The 27,225-nt window shown below is 36.5% G+C and overlaps 4 protein-coding genes and 2 pseudogenes across 5 annotated transcripts; 3 read left to right on the top strand and 3 right to left on the bottom strand.

Annotated features, from left to right (window-relative positions):
- Positions 1–42: 42 nt before the first annotated feature.
- On the bottom strand, positions 43–1,708 carry LOC106431445 (annotated as a pseudogene).
- A 9,555-nt stretch (positions 1,709–11,263) lies between these two features.
- LOC106431431 (S-adenosylmethionine decarboxylase proenzyme 4-like) lies at positions 11,264–12,785 on the top strand. The gene has a single exon (XM_013872232.3). It carries the CDS (start codon positions 11,394–11,396, stop codon positions 12,456–12,458), a length of 1,065 nt encoding a protein of 354 aa, XP_013727686.1. The 5' UTR covers positions 11,264–11,393; the 3' UTR covers positions 12,459–12,785.
- A 1,723-nt stretch (positions 12,786–14,508) lies between these two features.
- On the top strand, positions 14,509–17,665 carry LOC106431430 (receptor-like cytosolic serine/threonine-protein kinase RBK2). The gene is made up of 9 exons (XM_022699654.2): positions 14,509–14,656; positions 14,812–14,903; positions 14,991–15,416; positions 15,598–15,849; positions 15,954–16,108; positions 16,340–16,419; positions 16,523–16,658; positions 17,073–17,222; positions 17,313–17,665. The coding sequence occupies exons 1-9, from the start codon at positions 14,589–14,591 to the stop codon at positions 17,493–17,495; spliced, it is 1,542 nt and encodes a 513-aa protein (XP_022555375.2). The 5' UTR covers positions 14,509–14,588; the 3' UTR covers positions 17,496–17,665.
- A 187-nt stretch (positions 17,666–17,852) lies between these two features.
- LOC106431474 (probable prolyl 4-hydroxylase 4) lies at positions 17,853–19,437 on the top strand. Its single transcript, XM_013872284.3, has 7 exons — positions 17,853–18,049; positions 18,131–18,188; positions 18,268–18,372; positions 18,463–18,520; positions 18,591–18,766; positions 18,836–18,905; positions 18,992–19,437. Exons 1-7 carry the CDS (start codon positions 17,928–17,930, stop codon positions 19,285–19,287), a joined length of 885 nt encoding a protein of 294 aa, XP_013727738.1. The 5' UTR covers positions 17,853–17,927; the 3' UTR covers positions 19,288–19,437.
- Positions 19,438–19,585: 148 nt separating this feature from the next.
- LOC106431476 lies at positions 19,586–21,188 on the bottom strand (annotated as a pseudogene).
- Positions 21,189–21,824: 636 nt separating this feature from the next.
- On the bottom strand, positions 21,825–26,643 carry LOC106431473 (squamosa promoter-binding-like protein 7). Of its 2 annotated transcripts, none has more exons than XM_048755643.1 (10): positions 25,971–26,643; positions 25,026–25,198; positions 24,688–24,917; positions 24,535–24,609; positions 24,324–24,431; positions 23,942–24,059; positions 23,681–23,816; positions 23,343–23,496; positions 22,703–23,260; positions 21,825–22,486 (listed from the first exon to the last, which is right to left on the bottom strand). In XM_048755643.1, exons 1-10 carry the CDS (start codon positions 26,603–26,605, stop codon positions 22,187–22,189), a joined length of 2,487 nt encoding a protein of 828 aa, XP_048611600.1. In that variant the 5' UTR covers positions 26,606–26,643; the 3' UTR covers positions 21,825–22,186. The 2 variants fall into 2 exon arrangements, with proteins under 2 accessions (XP_048611600.1, XP_048611605.1); XM_048755648.1 differs by having other exon boundaries at positions 24,688–24,914.
- Between the last annotated feature and the right edge of the window lie 582 nt (positions 26,644–27,225).

Genomic DNA, 27,225 nt, shown 5'->3' with positions numbered 1-27,225 from the left:
TCTCCCAAGAAAATGATGCGAAAGTATAGATACTTGGTATATTTTTTCACATCTTAATAATGATAGCAATTCAAAACTACATCATAGTTTGAATTGCCAATTAGAAACCTTTATATGCTTTATATGGGTGGACAGCTAGGCTCGAATTGCCAGTTAAGCTTAACTAGTATATAAATGGAGCGAAACTAAAAGTCCAAACTAAACAAGCCCCATTATTATCAACTTGTGTGTTCAATTGCAAACGAGACTGAAGCAGAGGAGAGGTCATACGGGAGAGAAGAAGGAAAAGCAAAGAAGTTGTTGTGCAAATCATCGGAGATGAGGTGCCAACAAGAGATGTTAAGTGGTCAGCCTTCAGTGGTCTAGTGTGATTGATTTGTTTTGGGTAATTTAAAGGCTTTTTAGTGGGCTTGTTTATGTATGGACCTTTTGTATGGGCTCACATAAAAGCGAGTGAGACAAGTGGCTCGTGAAGGTGAATCGATAACGCGTCTGCACTTTAGTCGTTTCGTGTTTTTTTTTAATGAAAAAAAAGTGTTTTCACCTTTACATTTGTTAAAAGGTATTAGGGCTCTCTTTACCACTACGGCCAAGTGGACGTTGGTTGTGGTCGTCTCGTGTTCTTGTATAGAAGAAGAAGCTTAGCCACATCACGTCTCAGAGAGAGCTAAGAGAGAAGCCAAGCCAAGCCAAGCCAAGGAGTCAGCCATAACATGACGAGCCAGATATGGCTTAAGAACTAGATGTGAGGAACAAGGGTGGGAAGTAAGATCCTGCCATGTTATTTGACTTCACAGAATTGCTACCTTTGTCTTTCACGTTGTAATCTATATTCCCTTCAAATTCCTATTATTTAATAAGTCTCAACGATTACTCCGATAAACACCAAGATCAGTCACCAAATTTCATTGGATCTTTGCTTTTAATAGAAAGTATTGAAAAATAATTGCTGGATCAGATAGTTTCAGATCCTCCATTAGAGATGATACAATGCACAAATCTGCTCAATGCAACCGTTGCTTCACTCGTCTTCCATTAGCATCACACCCATCAGCAAATACCTCTTTTCGATGCCCTAATGCAATAACAGAGTGTTCACTACGCCTTGCTACATACTCCAATAGCTCAGTTAGTAGAGATGGACAACTTTTTTTCAGATAATCAAACCCATCTGTTTGCATCACAGCTGATAAAAACAAGAAGGAACCAAGAGACTATTGGCACAGAGATATTGTAATCCCTCGGTCCCTCAGTGCACGACTTCACCACACCGACACAGCAACGAACCAAGAGACTATTGTCCTTGAGATAGTCTGATGACTCTAAACCAGACCTCCTGAAAAACCGCTTGTAACCCCTGAACCAAACAACCATCAGATACATTATCAACACTGAAACCACTAAAAAATGTGTTCTTTTATTGCAAGTTTGAACCTTTCAAGAAACAGAGAGAAAGGAAAAGTACTCACCACACACTTCCACGATACTTGAGAGTATAGGGTCCTTTCTCGAGTGCTCTTTCGAAATGGCTATGAACCTTGTGCTTCCCATTACCACTCTGATCCACAAGCGTGAGCTCGAATAAAGCCCTCACATCGGTTCCCTCGTTCGCGAGGGCAATGAACAGAGAGACGTAAGACGCGTTATCCTTCGGACTCTTGCCGTCTGGGTAGAAGTAGATAGCCCAAGAGTAACCTTCGACGTGTATAATTTAAATAGCATCCGTCAATGTATAATTCAAAAATCATTGTGATGTGCACGAAAAAAATAGAAGGAAAATTTCACATCTCTCCCGCCTTGGGCCCGTTAATTATTTGTTGTTTATTGGGCCGTAGATGATTTATTATAATCAAACATATGTTTCATTCCATAGGAGTTTGGATTTGTGAGACACACTGTCATATCAGTTTTCCCTTAATTTCCTTATCAAATTCTTCATATCCCCAGCAACATAATCTTCCTTTTCCTTATCAAAATAATATTCCAAAGTTGGGGAAATATTTGGACTTTCTATATGAAAATGAACTTTTGTAACATGGTTTCTCATGGCAGATATTAATCTTAGTATCAATTAACGGAGTGTAAAATGTGCGTGTTTCATTAGTAAACTATACATGAAATCTATAATGTACTAAACAGACGTCAAAAAAATATCTAGAATGTGCTAAACTATACATGAAGTAACTTCAAAAGAGAGAATCAGACACCTTTTGAAGTGGACGGAGGGCTCGGGGAAGAGGGAACATGATGGCCTCCATGCTTCACCCTTCTCTCATCATCAGCTATCGTATTAAAAAAAAAAAGAGACTGAACCAAATCTCTTGAAAGTCTCTCCATTACAAAGGTGTCGCATATAATAATATGTCTTGTTGGATTTGCACAATATGCCAACGAGATGACGCATACTTACGCAAGCACGTCTCATTATTGTGGCAACTTTATAAAATCAAATTATGTACCAGGATAAGGATGTACTTGATGTTCGTAGAGTCTACGACCTTGGATGATATATAACGAGCGTTCGCTGCGGTTGAAGCATGTTAATTATCGACATATATGCATGCATTTAATATATATATTACTTGGTTAATTGTTTCACCACTTAAATCAAATCAATTTTACACGTAGATGTACGCATTCAATCACTACAAGTCAACAAAAGAAATATAGTTGTGGATATAGACTTTTGGTCCTATAAACTTCATTACCAGAAAGAAAAAAGAGTACAAACCATTTTTTTTGTTCAAATAGTATTAAACCAATTAAACTTATTAAATAATGAAGAAAGTAGAGTGTATAATGTATGTATTAGCCCTTTCAGTGGAATGATTAATCTTGGTGAAACCATAAGGGTTCATCAGATTCTTTCCTGTCCTTAATTCTTAATTTTTTAATTATTTTAATTCTCGAAAGATAATCAAATTTGAAAATACGGATTCTGATGTTTATAATAAAGAAAGGAAAACATATAGCATAAGAGGCACGAGGAATCATTTGCATCGAATAATAAATTGCCTTATATGTACCCAACAAGCTCATAAGAAAACTATACAAGTACTTAATTATTTCTTTGCTAAGATGCCTAAGACACAAGTACGTACTCTGACTATTATATAGATTTCAAAACCAAATAGTAACACAATCGGATATCGAGATTGATCGTGGATTTGGTTTTTGGACTCGAGACACATCTTAAACTCTTGATCTTATTACGCATGCACTGTCTCCGTTCTCCAGATGCGCTTCTTTTTTTTCATCTTTCCTTGGAGATTAATATTGACGAGCAAAAAAACTTATTAATAAAGATAATGAGAAAGATTGTTGGGAGCACAACATGAGATAGTGATGTATTAAGGTGTCTAAAAGAGAGTGGGGCTCTTTGCTTAATTATTATTGAATATAAACTTGTATGCGCATGATACAGTGGCACTCAATTTATCCTCATTAGAACCAGCTTCATCTACTCTCATTTTTATTTTACGCTCCATTTACTAATAACTAACAATATTAGCTTACACTTCTATAGTTCAAAAAATTTCAATTGAAAAATATGTCCAGTTTTGTTTTTTTTATTAATTTTCTTTTGATATATATCATATATGACGGTTGAATCATGGTCATTTGGATGTCTTGGTAATGTTTTATAATTCTTATCTTTGTAAGCGAATTTGCTTCTTCTTTTTTTTTGTTATATATGCACTCTCACATATGTAGATGGCTAAAGAGAACGTAATTACTATACTATTTTTAATCTACTAACAATCATGCTTAAACCATCGAAAGTTACTTAGAGTGTCATTTTATAAAATTCTTTGAGTTGGATTGAAGTCCCATTAACATATGATCATCTATTTCTGTTGTTTCTTTTTCAGTTTGGCCGTAAAGCATACAGCAAAGAAAACATAGAGAAAAAAAAAGAGATGAAAAATGTTTTTACCTGATGATTTGATGTGTCTTAAAGTCACCTTGGTCGCAACCTTCAGACTATAAAATTTGGTTTGGGGTTTTTTTTGGGGTAATATCAACTAAGATAATTTAAATACTTTTTTTTGTTCGGGGTTCCAAAGTTAAAAAGAAAATCTGACCTCGAACATAGTTTATCATCTAGAACTAATCACATTAACAAAAAAATAACTAACTTTTCAGAGCGATATTTTCTTTTAACTATGTGCGGTTAGAATGTGATGGCGGAGCCAAGGTGATATCAGAGGGTCAAATGACCCATGTGATTTTGTGCAAAAAAGTTTTTTTTTTACTTCTGTTCCCAAAAGAAATATGATGAATTTGGCTTATTGACCCATAGAAAAAACATTTGTTACCAATTTGACCCCTCTAAAATTTTTTGCTGCCTCCGCCTATAGCTTTTTCATCAAATGTGTGCAATAAATCGTGACTGATGGCTAAGGCCAATTTTAAAAAATATAAATTGCAGTTATATATAAGGACCCGTTATATATATAATATGTGTGTTTAGTTAGAACTGTATATATATGCTTTATATTTTTAGGCTAAACATCCAATATATATAAAAATCGTAATATAAAATTACCACATATAACAAATTCCTAATACGCGTAATTTTGGTTTTCCGTCAATTACTTAGATCAATTTCGATAAAAATAATATTGATTTTATAAAAAGAAAATATATTGTCAAAGAAACAACAAACGTACCAAACATAAGCGTAGTTGTCACCAACAAGAGTGACTTGAGTAGGGCCACCATGGTTCACATGTCAATGTCTTAAGAATTGAATTCATAAGTCATGGGCCTACTTTCCTCTTTTGTCGTCGGCTTAGGGCGCATTTCCAATGATGCTGTAAGAATCTCAACTCTTATGTGGGTCCTTTTCCACGTCGACGGTTCCCACCAAATTGCTGGCCCCACAATATATATTGAGACGAAGAAGAAGACTCGTACCTAAATATATCATGCGTCAACTTTTTGACAGTAATTCTTTTAGGGGTCAAAGCAATAGGTTTTTTTGGGGAATGTTCAATTTATTGCGCAAGAAAAGATTGTTTACAAAGAAAAAAGTACAACTCCTGAAAAGGTCATATAAACGCTCGAAAAAGAGGATAATAAGATTAATTTGACTATCTTCAACTTCCAAATCATCTTCGAGATCATCTAAATTAGAACATACTACTTTCGATTAATTTTCTATGAATTATTGTGTTGCCTAATCGAGCTAGGTAGCCATAACAATTTAGGGTTAGATACAAACACCAATGCCCATATTTTTTTTTGGTTGGTTTGAACTTTTAATTTTCAAAAGTTATGTTGTCAAATTTTGTTATGCTTTTTAATATGTGAGAATCACAAAACGTATATTTTTTTAAATGGAGGAAGTATAACTTAGCCGTTTTGGTGATTTATAGTAGTATACTTCTAATTAATAACCCTTTTTCTTAAAAGAAGAAGAAGGAGAAGTATACTTCGAAACTTGAAAAAGAATTGTTAACCCAGACCTGAATAGATTAGCATTTAAGGGAATAAAAAAATACAGCACGCGGCTTTAAAAAGAGAGAATAGATTTTGTGGAGAATGTTTTTTTTAACAGAAAATCTTAGACATCTCCTTTATATTATTATTATATGTGTAAGATGAATTAAGTCACGTGGTACAGTTATATAATGGATATCCGTGATTGACCTTTTTATGATACAATGTCTTCGAAGTTTAGATCCATTGCTCCAAGGACTTTCACTACCTCAATTTCAAAAGCAAACAAACATGATGTGTTAACCCAAAACCACTAAATATCGTGAATGCTAAAACAAAAAGAATTGATTACAAAAACAGTTTGCCCACAAAAACGAATTAATACATGCATTATTAAACAATAATGCTAAGAAATGTAGGTTTGTAAACGTAAATGCATTCAGAACCTTACATAAACACTCGTTAATGGAAAAATAATTAAAAAAAATCCAGTCCGATGTTTAAATTTTTTTTATTATATTAACCGTCTTGGGACCGGAAAATTGTTGCATTCTCTACAAACTAAATCGATCAGATGATTTGAACCATCTCAAATAAACGGTTAATAAATATCCCACGGAAAACTATGGCCAAGAACAAATATTGTATGAAAATAAATTTGATTATTAGTTAATTTTATTTCAGAGTTAATCAATACTCTACAAAAATGTAGAACAAGTCTTGAAATATATACATTTTGTTAGAGAAAACTTTCTATAACAATGGATTAATACATTTTGTTAGAAATAACTCAAGAGTTAAGCGCGTTTGAATTTAAGTAGTAAAAAGATAATTAACCTATCAAATGATTTACCATATTGTGTGAATGGAACCAAAACACAAAGAAATGTCATGTAGTTGATTACATAGTTAATAAATAAGTCTTAGAAGCCTCCATTAATATACCGCCCTGCACACATATGAAGCACATAAACCGAGTGAGTAAGCGTGGAAAATTCATTAGCCGTAGCCGGTCAATCGTTACAATATAACTTAGTTTAGTTTCAAAAAGTAATACTGTATATATAGCTAATCTTGTGGAATTCAAATTTTGTTTATCGTGTAACTATAGTATGGGTGGAATATTCTCTTTTAAATTTTGTTAATTAATTGGTTGGTTAATAGTAAATAAGTATGTGTGGGTGTGGGAGTGGGAGTGATGGAAGAAACTAGTGAGAGAGAAGATTGGTGGGTGCGCGTGCAGCTCTCTATACGTGGGATTGTGGTCATAATTCTTACTGCGCTGCTACCCTAAAACATTTCCTCCCTGTGGTAGGATAATCATCAACCCATATTTCATGTTTTTCTCTACATTCCATTCATGTTATTCCATTAGGTGTCAGCAGTTCGGCTGGTTTTGGTTACTATGGTATTTTAGTTTAGTCCAAAACTTTATTTGTTGATTAAAAGTTTAGTCCAAACTATGCGGGTTTCTTTACAAATCTGATGTCCTTAATCATGCTTGACACATAAGATATTGAGAGTTTTTTTTGTTTTTCAACATAAATATATCTAAGAAAATTAACCCATGATTGGTTTATATAAGATACAGTCATATCAACACTACTCCACGTCGACTACCATAATTGTATAACTTTTATATTCTAATTATCACAACCCAATCAATCGTTTATTTGTTTATATTATACTACGGTTCAGTTTATAAGTTTATAACTGTGGTAATTTTTGGAAAAAAACTAACTTAAATTAAAAGCTAAGAATACCATCTATAGTAACGAGGAAGAAATTTTAAGCATTAAGACCAATCGATTACTTTTCTTTTTTAGAATATAAAGCTATAGACAAACTATCTGGTCCCAAATCCTTTTTACCTATGAACTCGTATATTGGTGACTATGTAATAATCATCATAGTTTAGTCTACCAAATTAAGTAGAAGCATTTATCAAAAGGTTATCGTCTGCTCAAGTCAATGAATTCATGCCTTGCTTAGTTTTTGCTCTTTTATGGGATAACTGTTTTTGTAATACTGTTTAAAAATGGCATAACTAGATGGAAAGATATTAGATATTTAATTAGGATGATTTATTAATGTGCATGAAATGAGGTCTATGTATATCAGGTACATGATTGAATAGTTAGGTGAGACTCAAATAGTTCATCTATTTAGGTGTTGATGTCGGGGGATCCTCCAAATTTATTATTAGGTTCAGGTTCAAATTCAAGTAATTCAGATAATATGATTAAATTTATAATTTATCAGTTAACCTTTGAGTTTTTGACCTGATATATATTATATATAGCAATGGAGTCAACCAAGAGTAAACTACTGGAATTGGAGGTGATTCCCACAAGTCACAAGTACATGGATTTTTTTTTTTTTTGAAAAAAAGGGTTTAGTACATGCATTTCTAATGATAATTTTTGGCAGATTATATATAATTCATGCAAAAAATAATGGATAATGATAATGCCGGAATACAGAGTTAGACATCAAATTGCATGGAGAATAGAAATGATGTTGAAAGGGCACTTTTGGTATCACGTAATGAAGCATTCATTTCATTCCTTCCTAATAAAATTGTAAAGGGAAAATATATAATTAGCAAGTTGCCACGCCTGAGCATTTTTTATTTGGTAGTAGTTTGTTTTTCCGTTAATTCGATAAGTTCCCGCCCGACAAATTTCTGAACCAACGATCTAACAAACATATAAGACATTTGTAATTGAAGTAAAACCTGATAAACTAAAAAACCGGTTAATAATAATAACCATCCGATTCAGATGCTTTTACCGGTAAATTATTATTAATAAAACGCCTATAGTTGCAATGATATATTTGTGAATCTAGCTCCATAGATTTACTGGATGAATAAGTTGACTTTAAGCATAATCTTACTTGATCCTGATTTCTTAACAATACTGTATATTGGACGATAAGCATACAATTTACTATGAATAATTAAATGGCGGCTGGTTAATGTGTAAGTCTGCAGTGATCAGGGTTGTCATTGGTAGTGGACAATTATAAGAGTGTTTAATGTCCATAAATCTTTTCATTTGAACCTAAATCAAGTATCTAATGAAACCATATACTAGCAAAAAAAATATAAAGAATCAGAAACCATACCACATTTTAACATAATTTATATCATTAAATTATCTGAAGCATGCAAAATAATAAACATAATTGAGCGTAAATTTCTCTATCTAATGAAAATTTGAATGCAGATATAAACTATAAAACTAATACACATATTAAGTCGCAATTCATTTAATATTATTCAAACTCGAGAAATAAACATATATTATTGAAATGTCAAATCTCCAAAATAGCACCTTTCTAAGTTTATATCACAAAAATAGCACTCAACAACTAAAATGACCAAAATAGCATTTTATCTTTTGAAAAATTTAAATTTTTTTATTTTTCAAAATTTGAAATCTTATCCCCAAAACCTCACTTCTCAACTCTAAACCCTAAAACCTAAACTCTAAACCCTAAACCCTAAATTCTAAACCCTAAACCCCACCCCTTGAATGCTATTTTTGTGACTTTTAGCCTTAAGTGCTAGTTTGGAAACAAAAACTTGATTTAGTGATATTTTGGTTTTTTTCTCTTGTTGAAACTCAGATTAAAAATACCAAATAGTAGTGTTGGACGAGCGATTAGTTATGAATACCAACAATCTATCTTTCATTCTGTAACTATACTCATTTTCTCTTTTGGTGTCACTAACTATTCTTTGTTTCAACTTTATTTATTACGTTTTAGCAGTCTTGATCCCTCTCCGGTAATATACACATAAGGATATGACCAAGCTAGTTGTGGTCAAATGAATTGAGGGGTAAATGTTTAATGATTCTTGTTAAGGCAACAATATGGACTTACTTATGATTCGAACTTTAATGAGGTCTCTCTAAAGCTAGCCCCCAACAAAATCATCTTCAAATTAGCACACGATTTATCATTTCTCTTTCCAACCAAAAAGAGCTTCCTGCTACATCCAATTATTCATTCTTTTCGTCATGTATGAAGTATTCAATTCGAAATTTTTCCATATGTTTGGGAAAAATATATCTGACTCAGGATGTTGTTCTTATCTTCTCTTAGATTTTGGAGCTTGAATATGTATGTTTCTCGTATTATACGGCTTAAACTTCCATATTGAATAACATGTTTTTGGTCAAAACCATATTAAAAAAATAGATAAGGTTTACGTGCATATATATTGAAATAAACAATTAATTTTAACCTTTGGTTGCATCTGTATGTGCATTAGCAATTGTTTGACACACAAGCCACTAAAATTGATGTTTCTTGCAGACACTTGTTCCACTGCCTTTCAAGATCTTTATAGTGTGTCTGTGTGTGTGTGTGTGTTTATACATATAGCTAGTCAGATTATATTATTTAATATGCGCCACGTAAAATGGGTCCTTTATTTTGGCATGATGAGTGATAGGTAACGTGTATTTGGAACCAATTACGAAGAAACTAATATTTGTGCTAAGAATATTTTAGAAGGTTACGGTCGACAACGATTTTGAGTCTATTCAAGCCAAAAGGTGGAAGTATCGTAGTTTAGTGGCTAAGATTTAAAAGGTTCTATAGCTAGATTTGAGTTTTCAATCTCAAACAACATAACTTTTTATAGATTATAGGATGCAAAATTTAACGGAGCTTTTAAAGTGCGAGCATTGCAGGCAGAGTCGTTCGTTATAGTCGTATTCTGAGTATGAGTACTGCGGGCAGAGACTTGTTATGGTCGTCTGCTGTAGAAAGAGCATGTCCATCGAAAATGTTATACATGCATAATTATCCGTTGATTCAAGAGTTTTGGAGAGAATTTCATCGTGAAATCATTATCCATGATCATTATATTATATGTAATAGAATTAGAAATTATATAATGATGTAATTGTTTTTCATTGTTTTTTTTTATAACCGTAGTGTGATCCCAAAGGATTTCTAGGCCCAAGGACTAATCACTACGAGTTTTGCAGGATCCGCATTTTCGTATCACTTAAAGCGCTCCGGATGGCCAAGAGGAATCAAATCCAGAGAGCGGTACTCACAACTGTGAGTCTTTTACCACTAAGCCAAGACCACTTGGCTAATTGTTTTTCAATGTTAAAAATTCAAAATCTAAAATTGAGCACAGAGCAAATATCTAGATATTTGAAGATATCTATAATTTGGTACATTTTGTCTGGATAATCAACTCTCTGATCCACTCCGTAATTATCCAGATATTCAATTTCAGTCTTTGAAATACAAGCTATGCATCCAGGATGGATCCACTTGAAGAGGCAACGATTCAATTGACACCGGTAAAATAACAAAAACTATAATTTGTATGATTTATACATCAATAAATTACAGTTGGTCTGAATTTAACATTGAACCCCCCCCCCCCCCCCCCCCCCCCCCCAGACCATGGTTTGATTCTCCCCAAAGACACCTCTGACCCCAGTACCATCTTTTGTTGGATCCACCACTCTACACATCTCACTCTTCCAATTATCCCCAAAAGTTTTTGTACAAAGGTCAGAAACGCACAACCCATTACAAAAATTTCTCATTACAGAACACAAGAAAACATAACAGAATCAGAAACGCATACTCATTAGATCTCTCACATACACACATATTCATAGATACATACACGCATACATACATACATACATTCAAACACGTAGAAAGCAGACACAAACTCTCATCATCTTTCTCGTTTCATTATGCCTTGCAATCATGATATTTTGGTCTCTTAACCCGCATGCTCCTCCTTCTCTATATCCTCCAGAATCTCTCCCTATAAATATCACTTCTCCTCCACTGACCACCACTACCTCTCTCTTCTCTCTCTACAAACACACATTCTCTCTGCTCTGTCCTAGCAACCCCCTCTGTTCTGTTATACTCACCCATCTTCTTCTGACCTTGCAATGGCAGTATCCGGGTTCGAGGGATTCGAGAAAAGACTCGAACTTCGTTTCTCAACAACAAATAACAACCCAATGGGCCTCCGTCTAATAGACTTCGAATCACTAGACCAAGTCCTAAACGAGGTGCAGTGCACCGTGGTCTCCGCCGTAGCGAACCACAGCTTCGACGCTTACGTCCTCTCCGAGTCGAGCCTCTTCGTCTACCCAACCAAAATCATCATCAAAACATGCGGCACCACGCAACTCCTCAAATCAATCCGACCGTTCATCCACCTCGCGCGTACCCTCAGCCTCACGCTACGCGCGTGCCGCTACTCGCGAGGGAGCTTCATATTCCCGAAAGCGCAGCCTTTCCCTTACACTAGCTTCAAAGACGAAGTCGTCATCGTCGAAGAAAGCCTCCCCAACTCCCTCCGTTACCGTAAAGCCTCCGTCATGACGCCGTCTAATAATAATAATAATCCTTCACGTGCATGGCACGTGTTCACAGCGAGCGCTGACGTGGAGCCCGACGAGCCGCTCGTTGTAGTTGAGGTCTGCATGACGGAGCTTGACCGAGTCAACGCTCGGAGCTTCTTCAGACGGAAAGGCGACGGTAAAAACAGCGACTCCGCCGGGAAAGAGATGACGCGGCTGAGCGGTATAGATACGATAAACGCAAACGCGTTTATATGCGATTTCGCGTTTGATCCTTGCGGCTACTCGATGAACGGAGTCGACGGAGACCGTTACTCGACCATCCACGTCACGCCTGAAGACGGTTTCAGCTACGCGAGCTTCGAGTGCGGTTTGTCTCTATACGACGACGGTCACGGAGATATCTCGGAGGTGTTGACCCGCGCCATTGATGTTTTCCGGCCGGATTGCGTCTCAGTCGCCACCACTTACGGCGGCGAGGATTATAGCCACGAGGTGACGAAGCGCGTGGAGCGCATGTTGGCTAAGAAGCTCGGTCTTACGTGTCGGAGCAGGCTTGTGGATGAGTTTCCGGGTTCCGGCACGGTTGTTTTTCAGTCGTTCACACCTCGCCGGCAATATTCTTCGCCGGAGGGAGGAGAACAGTAAAGAAAGGGTTTTAGGTTTTTAATTTAGTTGAGAGGAGGAAGAAAAGGGGAGGTGATGACGTGGAGGGAGATGATTGGTTGACTTGGGTAAGGAAATATATAAGTGGGAACGTATGATCATGCACCCCACTTTGCACTTGTGGCAATGTCACGCCTAAGCATTTTTGAGGTTCAGTGTTGTAGAATTTTAGTGGGGGATGGTAAACAATTGTCTGCTCTTTTTTTCCTTTTTTTTTCTTTCATTTGTTTCTTATGTTTGTTTTAAAAAGAAATTAAATTATCTTAAATATCTGTATCAGTCTTTTGTTATACGGTTTAATCGTTCTTACTTGTATGGTTGCAAATTAATTCATGCACCACCGTCCCAAGTATGCATGGTTTTTAACCTAACAAGAACAAGAGAAATCAGATAAGATTGTACAAATATGCATATAATTTTTTTAATATAACAAATAAGCATATATGTTGATACCAAAGATCCTCTAGCTAGTAGCCAAGATATGAATATACGAAAAAAGTTTTGCTTAACCAGCTTTGGTTATGTTTTGTCGGTTTCAGTTACATCCGGCGTTAGCAAACATGTCTCAGTCCGGAATTAGCATTAATGATACTTGATAGTATATGTTACGCCTGTTGCTGATGTTAACAAGTTCGGTTAAATTATAGCACTGGTGTCATCTTCATAATTTTTGAATAGTGAAATCTAGTAGAAATGTAAAACTCATGGTTAGCCCAACAAAGGCCGACCATAACATGGATTCAGACCTAATAATGTGCATGTTTAAGTAATTTAGACTATTAAAAAATACTAAACAACAAAAATATTTACATGCTCAAGCCACGCTTTTGCTATTGACCTTCTAAAAAGAAAATTAATATATAGTTAAAGTTAATAATCGCGCATGTAAACTCTTTATCACCCTAACATATACTAAAATACAATTTGCACGTGACAATAATCGGCTAAAAGTAAAACCCAAATTTTATTATTATGCCCATGAGCAAAATGTAACTCGTTTTGTCACTAAGATATTCTTAGCAGTGGAAGCCACTCCACTATATGAAACTTTACTTTTGTAAACGATTGATCTAAGTAAATCGTTTTCCCCTTAAAAACCACCACTTAATCAATTAATAAACAATCAAACAATTTTCAAAGATATCTAGAGAAGGCTGAAGTAAATGAACATGTATCTCAGAGTTAAGAAGCTTATCTGCTCACCTATTCCTTTCCCACCACAAGATTCATGTTCCAGTAACCTAAACAAGTAGCATGCAATTTTAAACGATGTGTAGCTTTTAGAAGAAAGATGTAAAAGGGCCTTCGCTATAAGAAGTAGCATTCCATTAAAAAAAATTAGCATTTCACTAAAAGGATTCAAATGAGAGCAAACAAAAAACAGAGACACCCCTCAGAAGTCGAACCAAGTCTTCTGAAAAAAATATCATTGCTGTATAAGAACTAAGAAGCCACTAATCAGTGCTTCCTAATCATGTGTGGCTTTTCCTCATCTCTGTCGTTTCTCCGTTCTCCTTACATTGCATTCCTTCGAAGCTTGAACGTGGAACGAATCACAAACAACAAAAGGTTACCAACACTATCCGGAGCCTTAGGCCCATAAAAGAACTTTGATACAAATAAGTGGTCAACATGTAGTTAAGTCAAAGCTTATAATGTTACAACAGTATTTGTGTCTTTCTCTAATGACTTCAGGTCCACTAACCTTTGTCGGGTTGTCCGGAAACGGACTGTGTCCCATGGCGTTAACCCAGCAACGTGGGAGCTGTCACATCCACATAAACAATGGTTTCCTTCTGAATGTATCGGAAAATGGTAGTAAATTTTTTCACTTTCATATTGACTTTAATTAGAAAGTTGAGATTGGACAATACATTAGTCTGTTACTCTAAATTTAGGTTTTAAAATATTGATCAAATTATTGAGAATATTCTCTGGGAATTTTCTATTTAGAAAATATTTTTTTTATTTCATCTAAAATTAAGAAAGAATAGGCGGATTTTCAGTTATAACAAAAGAGAAGATGAGGTGTAATAAAAGAGAACCAATGATCATGTCTTCCGTTACTTTCTCTCTTCTCTTTCCTTAATCTCATTTTCTGTCTCCAATTCCATGGAAGGCGTTCGAGACTCCTCAGAAACTCTTGCTTCCACGACAACGTCTTCTCCGTCTCCCTCCGAGTAATTTCCTTTCTTTATTTTTCTTTTGACAAAACATATAGAGACATATGTTTTTAATGTTGCTCGGAGAAATAAGATTTGCAAACCATTGCACGTGAACCTTGTCTTGCAAGTAATCTGAAAACAATGTCTCAATTTTGCATGTGATCTCGCAGCGATGTAAACGTTGAGAATCGTGGAAAACAATCAACTCCTCTCTCAACAAGAAGATCTCGAGCTGGCTTCTCTGATTCTTTCTCTTCTCATGGTAAAATAATTTTTAAAAAATCATTGACTTTTTGAGATTATTCTTGGCTAAACAATTTCATGAAAATTTTACCATCATTCTATCCAGATGAAGAACAAATAGCAACCTTCTGCGCTAACAAATCAGAATCAGACGATGATTTACTAAGCAACATAGAATCTGAAACACTATCATCTTCCGTGTTGAGCACGTCAGACACATCATCATCAGAAGCTAATCATCATCCCCACCATCGCCGTCATCATCATTCGCATGTAGGTCCTACCAACGGTCACTGGAGAGGTTTCCACCGTTTACTCAAGAAAGGATCATCAGCGATGCCATTCAATACATTCTCACATCTCAAAGGAGTTCCTAAACTAACCAGGCGCAAGAGCAAACGCATAAAAGACAACATGGTCCCTGTTCTACCTGCTGCTGCTCTTGACACTGATGACTTGCTCCTTTTCAAACCTTCCTGGAAAAATTATTCCCTCCAAGATATTCAAACCGCTACAAATGGCTATAGCCCTGGTTAGAAAATCTTACTTCTAAGAATCTTTTTTTTTAAAGAATCTTTGCTACATGCTGTATGTTATTTTGTTAAAGAATCTTTGTTACATTTTTTATGTTATTTTGTTACATCTGAGAATCTTTGTTACATTTTGTCTATATACGGAAAAATGTGACATGAATATTGTGGATATTATGGCAGAGAATCTGATCGGAGAAGGTGGATATGCGGAGGTATATAAAGGAGAGATGGCAGATGGGCAAATAGTAGCCGTAAAGAAACTGACTAGAGGGTCTGCGGAAGAGATGACTATGGATTATTTGTCAGAACTAGGGATCATAGTTCATGTAGACCATCCAAACATTGCTAAGCTTATTGGATATTGTGTTGAAGGAGGAATGCATCTTGTTCTTGAGCTATCTCCTAATGGAAGCCTCGCTTCTTTGCTATACGGTGAATAAATCTCTTTTCTTATTTGATGTTTTCTCAAGTAATCTTGTAAATCATTCATTTGATGATTCAAAGAGCTACCTGAGATTTTTATAACATTTTTGTAGAGGCAAAAGAGAAACTGAACTGGAGCATAAGATACAAAGTGGCGATGGGAACAGCAGAGGGACTGTACTATCTCCATGAAGGTTGTCAGAGAAGGATCATTCATAAAGACATCAAAGCTTCTAACATCCTTCTCACTGAGAACTTTGAGGCTCAGGTAATGATTATTAAGACAAATCTAAGATCTACCTACCCTAATATATATTCTTCCAAACTTATGATTTTTAAATAAGAACATATTCATTTCTGGCACAGCCGGATAAAATGTTCAGCTCCAAAATTCTAAAGAGCTATCATACAAAGTTAATTTAAAAATGTTTATAAAACTTCAATCACTAATCCGGCTCTGAATAAGAATAACTCAAAACCGTATCCCTTTCTTTCTTAGATATCTGATTTCGGGCTGGCGAAATGGCTACCAGACCAATGGACTCACCATACTGTATCCAAAGTGGAAGGAACATTCGGGTTTGGAATCTCTCATTGATGTAGATCATATATACATGGATTCACTCATCTCTTGGACTTTTTAAATCTCACATAATGATCTCTTATGTGTTTCATACATCAGTTACCTTCCGCCAGAGTTCTTCATGCACGGGATTGTAGACGAGAAAACAGATGTATATGCTTTTGGTGTACTGCTTCTTGAGCTCATTACTGGTAAACAAGCCATCGACAGCTCACAACATAGCGTTGTCATGTGGGTATGTAATGTGTAACCCTCTCTTAAACCCTATAGCTAGATAGAGCCCTTATCTCATACGTACTGACATGGATATTGGTCACAGAACCAATGTGAGTAGATTGTTAGACCGTCTCTAATGATAGTATGTGAAGTCTCATACATTTCCACAAACCAAAAACTGTTATAAAAAGGTGTTTCAAAAAGTTGAGAAATTCATCCAAATTTTCTATTTACAAAATTTAAGTAGATTTTTCAACTTTTGTAATACTTATCTAATATTATAATAATTTTGAATTTTATAAAATATGAAAGACTTACATGAGATTCTCCTTATTGGAAACTTAAATGGAATATGAGAGGGTTACATGAGATTTCTTATTAATAATCCATTTCTTTGTGAAAGTACCAACATGGACTATCTATGTTTTTGTAGGCCAAGCCATTGATCAAAGATAACAAGATCAAAGAACTTGTTGATCCGATTTTGGGAGATGACTATGACTTAGAAGAGTTGGACCGTCTTGTCTCCATAGCGTCCTTGTGTATACACCAAACCTCCATGAACCGGCCTCACATGAGCCAGGCACGCATAACAAAAACATTCACACTTTTCTTTAGCAAAAGTGATTAACATGGTCACACATATATAATAATTTATGATACATACACACAGGTTGTGGAGATTCTGAAGGGAGACAAGTGCAGCTTAGATAAGCTAAAAGAAGGAGAAAACTCAAAACTGCAGAGGACATACTCAGAAGAACTATTGGATAACGAAGAATACAACTCAACAAAATATTTGAACGACATTAATCGACACATGGAGACTGTTCTCGGAACATCTAACGACTCTTGAAACATCTTACTTGTTAAGTTACAAAGAGAATGATTTCACTTGTTGCATATGGTATTTGATGATGTTGTGTTCTTCCTTATTTGACTAATTGTTTGTTAAATGTTATTCTATTTGTTCTATATGTTTATTACTAAAATATATAATCTCAAATTTGAAAAATGTTCAATACAAAAAATCAAATACAACACTAGTATAAGATGGTCATTTCACAGAAAAGACAAGGCATAATTACATTATCTGAAATTGAATGGAGCTGGACCGGGCATACGCAAGATCCGGTACGGTATAACAACATTCTAAAAACCTGACATGCAAAACTGTTTTGTCGTTATTACAAGAGCATAAATAAACTACGAGATCAATGTCTTTTCTTAGTTCCGTCTTCTCTTTCCTCGTACCGACCCTCGTTCATTCTAGATCTAATCAACTACGATGTCGATGTCTCATAATGTATTGTTATTGTTCTTCCCTATCATCTTCTCCGTCCTGATTCAATCTTCCACTAGCGCCATTGTTAATCCTTCCAGAGTCAAGCAGGTTTCATCGAAACCCAGGTTTGCCCTCGAGTGATCTTTGGGAAAGTTTGAACCTTTCAATGATGAATCGGAGAATTATATGGTTTTTCTTTGTTTCAGGGCGTTTGTGTATGAAGGGTTCCTCACGGAATTGGAATGTGATCATATCGTTTCCCTTGTGAGTTTCTCTTCATTTCATCTTTAGCTTTAATTTGGAAACTTGTCTGGTTCTAATTTTTCATTTGGTCGGTAAAAAGGCAAAAGCGAGCCTTAAGAGATCAGCTGTCGCTGATAATGATAGTGGAGAGAGCAAGCTCAGCGAGGTTCGAACCAGCTCTGGCACCTTCATCCCCAAAGCAAAGGTTCAAACTTTCTCTCTCTCTTTGCTTCCCTTCCTTGATTCTTACTTGTCTTTATGTGAAGTTTTATCTTTTCTCTCTGTTTGATCACAGGATCCCATTGTTGCCGGTATAGAAGACAAGATCTCCACATGGACATTTCTTCCTAAAGGTACTAACCAAGACTTGAAATCTCATATGCTTGACAAGATGAAAGTCATTTAATTTTCTGTTTGTGACAGAGAACGGAGAAGACATTCAGGTATTGAGATACGAGCACGGTCAAAAATACGATGCTCACTTCGACTACTTCCATGACAAAGTCAACATTGTCCGTGGTGGACACCGCATAGCAACGGTTCTCATGTATCTATCTAATGTCACAAGAGGTGGAGAAACCGTCTTCCCCAATGCAGAGGTCAGATGAAGTTCTTGTATTGGTTCATTTGTTCTCTCTTTACATAAACATCTGTTTTTGTTTTAATAGATACCTTCTCGTCGGGTACTATCTGAGAACCAAGAAGACCTTTCTGATTGTGCTAAGAAAGGAATCGCCGGTAAGAAACCAAAAACAAAACAAAACAAAACAGACTTTTTGGTTTCTGTGTGTGTGTTTTATTGGTGTAATGTTTTTTTTTATCAGTGAAACCAAGGAAAGGGGATGCTTTGTTGTTCTTCAACCTCCGCCCTGACGCAATCCCTGACCCGTTGAGCCTTCACGGTGGATGTCCTGTGATCGAAGGAGAGAAATGGTCAGCGACCAAGTGGATCCACGTGGACTCATTTGACAGGATTGTGGCGCCCGGTGGAAACTGCACTGATATGAACGAGAGCTGTGAGAGATGGGCGGTGCTTGGAGAATGCACGAAGAACCCAGAGTACATGGTTGGTTCTGCTGAGCTTCCTGGCTATTGCAGGCGTAGCTGTAAGGCTTGTTAGACTTTGTTCTCTTAGCCTCTTCTAAAAACTCTATGTTGATGTCTCTTGTAGAGTTGTTATCGTTGGTGAACTTATTCTAACTGGAATATGTATAATTACAACAGTTACCTCGAGAGAATAATATGTAAACACATATACTTAGGCCATGCATCTAGATGTAAATATTTGTTCATTTGGACATAGTTGCATCAGCTCTAAATGCTGAATCTGGAAACAAAATACACAACATAAAAAAAAAAATTGATATTTGAGATGAAACAAAAGTACAGTTTGGATGTTGCATTTCCATCTCAAAATCTAAAAGTTTTAAATATCTTTCAATATAAATAGAAAAAACAACTAGTTTATATTAATTATTAATATTAGATATTTTCTTTACAAAAATTTTGAAATTGAGTTCTTTTAAAACTTCAAAATCATGTTTTTCCTGTTAAAATTGCTAAATAATATTTTTCTGCCAAAACCAGAGAATAATATGTAAGCACATATACTTACTCAGATCCTTTATTGGTTATGTGATCCATTTCTTCTTTCTAAGCGTTCTGCTTGGTGGTGTGGTCCGTTTCTTTCTTCTGAGTGTTCTGCTAGGTGATGTTGATCCATGCCTTCCTTTGTTCTTCAAAGCTTCCTATGATTGCAGATTGTATCTTGTCATTGAGCTTAGAAGCGAAACTCTCGTAGCAGCCTCTTGAATCGATGCTTTCGAGTATCTGTACTCGTCTTCCATGCAGTTTATCAATCAATATCTGACCGTCTTTCGATTCAGACCCTTCTGCGATCACTTTAACTTGCTCATCTCGTAGTTTTGGCTTCAACACAGCATGGTCTCCTCCCAAGACCATTGCTCCAAGAACCTCTCCTAAGAACATTCCCTGGAACAACAGTTAAGTGTTTGTTTAAAAACCAGAGAATATTAAACCGTTAGGAAGCGGAAGACTAGAGAGATTTCTACCACATGCTTGTAGCTCCTGTGATCCTGATGAAGAGCATGTAGTCTAGCGAGTAACTGGTGCACGAATTGAGATTCAGGTGTTCTATCAGTAGAGTTGAGACTGTTGAGCATCATCTCAAAAGAGGTCAAGTTGCGTTGGGTGGCTAGAGGGATGATTGTGATGTTTAGACCGGATTCAAGAACAGTCTTAGCTGCTAAAGGATCAAGAAACATGTTAAATTCAGCGTATGCATTTGAAGGAACAGTGAATATGTTCCCTCTGTCTGATTTGTTAATGTTTATGTCCTCCCACAATGTTAACTTCCTGCAAATTTACATAAAAGTTCTCTTAACTAAAGATCTTCAAACGAGAGAAAGTAACAGAAGATTCTCACCTTGATAAGTGAGGTTAAGTTTTTATCTGATGAGATGATCTTGGCTAAGCTAGTCAATGGTCCATTGGTTAGTACAGTGATCTTAGACACTTCACTAACGGATTTGGTCACATGTTGCCAAACTTCAAGTGCCAAAGGTTGTCTAAGTCCAGGACTATCAGTGTTACTCGGAGCTCCATGTGCCACTGAGGTCTCTGCAATGTATCTGAGAAACAGTGTTAGTAAATAAATATGTAGAGAGACCTTAGCACCTAATGTGTATCATATATATAACGACATAGACTACTCTATTTATTACAGTGCATATTTAAGTACCTACGAGCGCTTCTTGGGAGGTCACGAGCGAGGCCATAGAGAGTGTCGGAATCAAGAAAACCGCCACAGCCTTGAGGAATGGCCTTGGCATACAAGCAATCTCCAACGGATGGAGATGTTGGGTCAGACTGGTTTAATGCTAGCATGTCCCCTAGACCTACTGGTATGTCGTCACGTCCCATCATATGAAGCAGATCATAGACCACATCTATAGTCGCTGCGTTAGCCCAACCGGTAGGGCTGACAATAATTGCCTGTAAATTTCAAAAGTGATGAGAGAGTTACTTGTGTAACAAGAAATATGTAGAGAGACCTTAGCACCTAATGTGTATCATATATGTGTATCAAAACACTCGTCTTTATTCTATCGTTAGCGGGAACCACATACCTTAAGTACCAAACCAAAAACACCAAAACATATACCAAAGTGATAATGACATTTTGATGACTAATCCATCACTAAATTAAAATTTGAGCATTATTTCCTTTTCATTTGGATTTTACCACAAAAAAAAATGAAGGTGGATGATTCATTGCATGTTAGCACACGTATATCTTTGAGTCTTTCCTGCTAAAGTAATTGAATGCCATGTTTAAGATTTAGCACACGTATATTTGGAAGCTTTATCAATCAAATGAGTCCAAAGAGTAGCCAGGAAGCATATACATTCAATCAAATCTTTGAGTGGTTATAAGTATTTTTGTGTTGCTCTCTCTCAACTTGGTGGCGTGTTCCATTTCTTCCTTTGTTCTTCAAAGCGCAGATTGGTTCACATCATCGAGTCTAGAAGCAAAACTCCTAAAGTAGCCTCTTAAATCTACTCTTTCGAGAATCTCCATTTGTTTTCAACAAAGTTTATCGATCAATATCTGACCATATCTTGAAGCAGAACAAATGTATATAAGACTAAATTACGATTATTATTTGTCCAAGAATCATTTTTAGACCAAAAACAAACATTACACAGTCAGCTAAAGCAAACCCCATTATATATAACACTATTCTATGAGGAAAAATAAGATCACTGAGCAGACCATTTCTTGTTATTACAGTTGAAGCACCACCACCAGTCATTAAGAAATTGGGAAGAAGATGAACACAGAGAAAGAGCAAGGAAAACTCATCTGATCTGCGAAGCTGTAGCTGAGCCCTGTTGAAAGCTGAGACAAGCTTTTTTAAAACAGCTCCCTTCAAGCTTTCTTTGATGAACACACTTTCACGGGGTTAATATGAGAGTCTCTGCCATTGAACTTTGTATCAAAGTTTGTGCGCCAATCTCGCTCGGATCGCCACTGCAAACTGTGTGACCTTGTTTGGATGGTAGATAACCGCACAGACCGCAAAGCAGACAACGAATGTAGTGATTAAGAAAGCAGTTTGACGGGACCTGATTGTTTGGGCAGAGTGTATTGGTATACAGGACTTCCTCGGCCAGTCTCCTTTGTCACTTACGTTCATGACAACCTCTTTCTTTAAAAGAGGATCCGTTTCATTAACGCCAGTATCTGGTGAAGCCGCTTGTATCCTCTCCTTACAATCTAATCCTGCTTCCGGATCCTGTAAACACAAAGGGGAGGGAATGTTAGTATGCAAAACCACTTAAAAGAGTAAGATTTTGCGCAGAATCCATTAATGTATCTTCATAAGGATATCACAAAGCACACAACTAACTACCAGTACTGGAGCAAGAATCCAAATGTGTAAGACAAGTGAAGATTGTGTGCCAAGTCCAGTTTATATCAAATAAGGGAAATAAGATGTTAGTGAGAATACCTGATTGAAGTTTAATGTTCTTGATGGTTTGTCTTTATGAAAACTGCTCTCACAACAGCACGCTGATGTAACTGGATTCACCTTTGAATCTTCATCGCTCTGCTGCTTTCTGGCTAGATTCATATTCTCATGTAGAAGCCTCACGTCGCAGTCACATTTACTGTGAATGAGACTGCCTGGATCCATTTTCTTCACCAAAGTTTCCAGATTGTGCAGTATGTTTCCTAAGATTGAGGGCGAGTTACTACTTTGTTTCAAATAATTCAACACTCGGTTGTATCGTTTTATCTGACATCGGTTCACGGTTAGTTCAGTGCATTCTGCAGAGGGCACCTTCACTGACCATGCAATATCTAACAAGAGGCCAGTAAAGGTGCTTTGCCTCTCTTTGAAATCCCTGCAACGGCAAGTCAAAGAACAATAGCATGCGGTAACGTCTTGCTCCTCTGGAAAGAGTGTAGCATTGAACTTCTGCTCTATTAGTTTCATTTCAGAACAAATAGCTTTGTCTCCAATTATTAGAGGTATGAAATTCGATAGGCCAGATTCGTTTTCAACCTACAAAAGGATTAGAGGAGGACCATATTATTTTCAGAAGCAAAGCTACTTGTAAGAAGGTATATTTTCAACAAATGGATACCTCGACAAATGCAGGGCCAAAGAGATTAGGGTCAGAATTCACAATAGTTATCCTGTACAACTTGTTACTACAAGAACGCTTCCCATCCTGGTCCGGTGCAGGTACAACAGAATAGTTATGTGGTAAGTACTTCCCAGAAAAAGACACAAGAAACCTGCAATGTAAGCATTATCATGTTATTCTTTCCTATCCAGGTCATCGCAGTGGTCACATGCCCAAGAAACGTAACCAACACATGATGAGTTCTTGAAATATAGTTCCATCATATAATAACTGACAGACTAAAACATGCCAGAGAAGCACGAAGCATAGATCAAAACAAGGGCTGATACCCATACCGGCATTTGGGTTGCACAAGGTTAAGTCCACAAACAATGAGTTCCATTGGTTTTCCAGCTTCAAAACATGTTGGATACACAAACTGAAGTTTCGGTGACTCTAATTTTACATCAACTCTTTTTAAAGTTGTTCCACCTGTCAAAACCAAAACATATAAGAATAAACTTACACTAATAATGTCTGACTCACAAGATTATGCGTATTTAGTATGATAGGGAATAAGAAAAACAGAGGAAAAAAAGTAAAGCACATCATCTTGCCTTTCAAAAGACGGAATATCATGTTATTCAAATATACAGTCATCGAGCCTCTTCCAAATAGCATCTTTCCAGGTTTAAGAATAAATTCATCAAGATATGCCACCGGATCTTTAGACAACTGCTCAAAGGAAGGAAACGCTTATTACGGTGAAAAGTCAAAGAGAGGATTCACAAGCTTCCAGATAATGCACACTTTTCAGAAACAAAAGAGTGACATGACACAAAAACCCGTAAGAACTTTAATGTGTATATAGTACTTAAGAGGGAAAAATGTGCACAGAAACTAGAGCACCTTTAGAAAATAGGTGAAAATAAACGATTTTTATGTTGTGTTATGGCATCAAGAACATGAAAACGATAAGTAAAAGATAATAGTATGTACCTTCGCCCACATAATCTCTGGCATTGCAATAAAGACAGTCAAAATTGTACATCCTGGGCGGATATAGCCCTCCAGCTCAACAGGCATGGTCGCCAACCATTGGAATATCTGCAAATTCAATTGATCACACGAAAATTAGTTCTTTGAGATGTCGAAAAGGGTAAACATAGTCTCTGAAGACTAAACTGTAATGTAAAATTCTTGAGTATACTTGATGACGTAGTCTCCGTGGGAACTCTGCTGGATTCCAGTCGTAGAGCTTAAAAGAGATCCGTCCTGTAGGGCACTACAAGGAAATGGAGAAAAGTTAGTTCATAAAGCACATATAAGTTTTTGATGTAAGAATGGCTGAAGAGAAACCCACCACAGTTGAGTAAGCACTTTTGTTGTCACCACTAGAAGGTGAAGGTTCAAACTTTGTGTCATTCATTCCTTCATCTGGTTGAGCTTCACCCGAACCTGTAACAGGGACAAAGTTGTCTGCGTTGATGCTATGAGGAAAGGGTACAGAACCCTGAGTGGGAATATTCCGATCTTCAGAAATCAATGAAGCCTCTTGTTCCACTCTCTGATCACTAGAGCATGTATTATCTGCTTGAAGTTTAATAACATATTCAATAGGATTCAGCTTAAAATTCCAAGAGAACTCAAGCATTAACAAAGAAACCACATGATGAGATGATTTGTGCTGTTCAGGTATACCTTTGCCATCATCAACATCAATTACACTGTTATCATTCTGTGATAACACTTGCTGTTGCTTAGAAGCAACTCCTCCTTTATCTACAGGTTTCCTTTTTCGCCTGTTATTGTGACGCTCTAGCTTTCTCCTACAGCTTCGTTTTCCCTCATCAAAGTCCGGGAGCACGTGGAACCTGACATATGGTTTACTCACTGTAAGCATGGAACCAGCATCGATACCACCAAAAAAGTGATAAAAATCCCCGCTAATAATATTGACTACTGAACCGGTTCAGCTCAGCTTAGTGCAAAACAAAGAGAGTTGGATAATGATATATCTGAAATCTGTGGAATCATTCAAACAGATCAACTGCCTCTCCCCAAGTTATCTAATGGTAAATTGCCCCCAATATGAATAAAAAACACAAATCCACTATCCAACCAAAAACACCCATCTCTCCTTATTTCTCTTCCTATCTCTCTCTAACCTTTCACTAAAAATCTAATTACCTTTTTTGTTAAGCCTTTATCTAATATCTTCTTTTTTTGAATACCAAGAGGTTAGGGGTAGAAACCCGTAATCCCCCAGGCTAGAAACCACATGTAATATTAGTTTCGTCCCAGCAATCACTTGAACTAGGACTAACTAAGAGCATCTCTAACTCCACTACAAAAAAAACTGAAAAAAAAACTGCAAAATGGAGTGGAAAATGTAGTCATAAACAAACAAATGGAGTGGAAAATGCAGTTTGTTCACGACTGCATTTTCTACTCCATTTTGCAGTTTTTTTTTGGTTGGAGATGCTATAAAGATAGATTCATAATCCAATCAAACAGACAAGACAACAGGAATCAATCAAGATCCTGAAGACTCCATGTTGATAATCAACTCTATTGTATGTATCTATTAAGCCATAGGATCAAATCTCAAAGCCTAGAAAAAAAAAAGCAATAAAAGAACATTACTTTCCACACTGTTGACAGTATCTCTTATCCACTCCCTCAAGCACCACGGAGCTAGCGTTAGCACACGCAAGACAAACCCTATGCCTTTTATGATACCCTTTGAGCTCACTTATATCCACTTCACAACCCGGAACCTGACACCTAACCACACCCGACCCGCCTCGAACCCGCTTCCTCTTCGGCAGCTCAGCCTCCTCCAGCTTCTGATCGAGCTCCGGACACGAGCACGGGACCATCCCTTGCACGAAATTGGAACAGAGCAGCCTCGGGTCACGCTTCCTGACCCGATCCGAGCCCGAGCCCGATTCATCCGGAGAAGGATACGATTCAGATTGCGTCGTAATCATCGCCGGAGGAGGAAGGGGGGAGAAGAGTAGACGGTCGTCGTCTGCGGCGAAGTCAAGGAGATCTCCCCAATCCCACGTGGCGGAGGAAGGATCGTCGTCGAGCAATGCCGGCGGTTGGATATCCATCTCCGGCGGTGGTGGCGGTTGCGACATAGAAGATTGTATATCTGATGATGCGTTCGTCTTCGAATCGTTTAAGGACCCATCGGTTGTTGAGGAAGTTGGTGATTTTGGTTGAAGGTTTTGGGTTAAATTGCAAACTAGTCCTTCAAATCTGGGGAAAGGCATTTTCTAAGGCAAAAATAAAATAAATTATCTCAACTACTACTCTACATTTTTTATGAACATGAACTCGTTGAATTTATACAGTCATGATTAGTTTCAATCGTGCTGTAATAGTTTATTCATATATTATTTTCCTTTTTCTGGTGCTTAAATTTTGATATAATTTACAAAAACTGAGTTTTTTATTTAATATAAAGCAAAATAATAAAATTTCTAAGGCAAAATAAAATAATTTATCTAAACTAGTGTACAGTTTTTTATGAACATGAACTTGTTGAACTATTAAACACAATCATGATTAGTTTTAATCGTGCTGTAATAGTTTATTCACATATTATTCCCCTTTTTTGGTGCTTAACTTCTTTTGACATATTCTTTGTGACACAATAGTATATGACTGTGATTAACTTTAACCTACACTTTTTAAAAGCTAAAATGAGGTTAAATTTTTTTCTGTCTATGTCTGATTTTATATTATCGCCCCCCCCCCCCTCCCACAATTAGAGCACATTTTTTCAGTGACACAATTTCGCTAAAATATATTTTTGTGTCCAAAAAAATCACAATGGGTAAGATATGTAATTTTGAAGGTATATAGGGTAAGATAGGGTAACTTTTAGTTT

This window comes from Brassica napus, chromosome A2 (assembly GCF_020379485.1).
Source record: "Brassica napus cultivar Da-Ae chromosome A2, Da-Ae, whole genome shotgun sequence".
Lineage (NCBI taxonomy): Eukaryota > Viridiplantae > Streptophyta > Magnoliopsida > Brassicales > Brassicaceae > Brassica > Brassica napus.
This window is presented reverse-complemented; position numbering and strand designations above follow the sequence as displayed.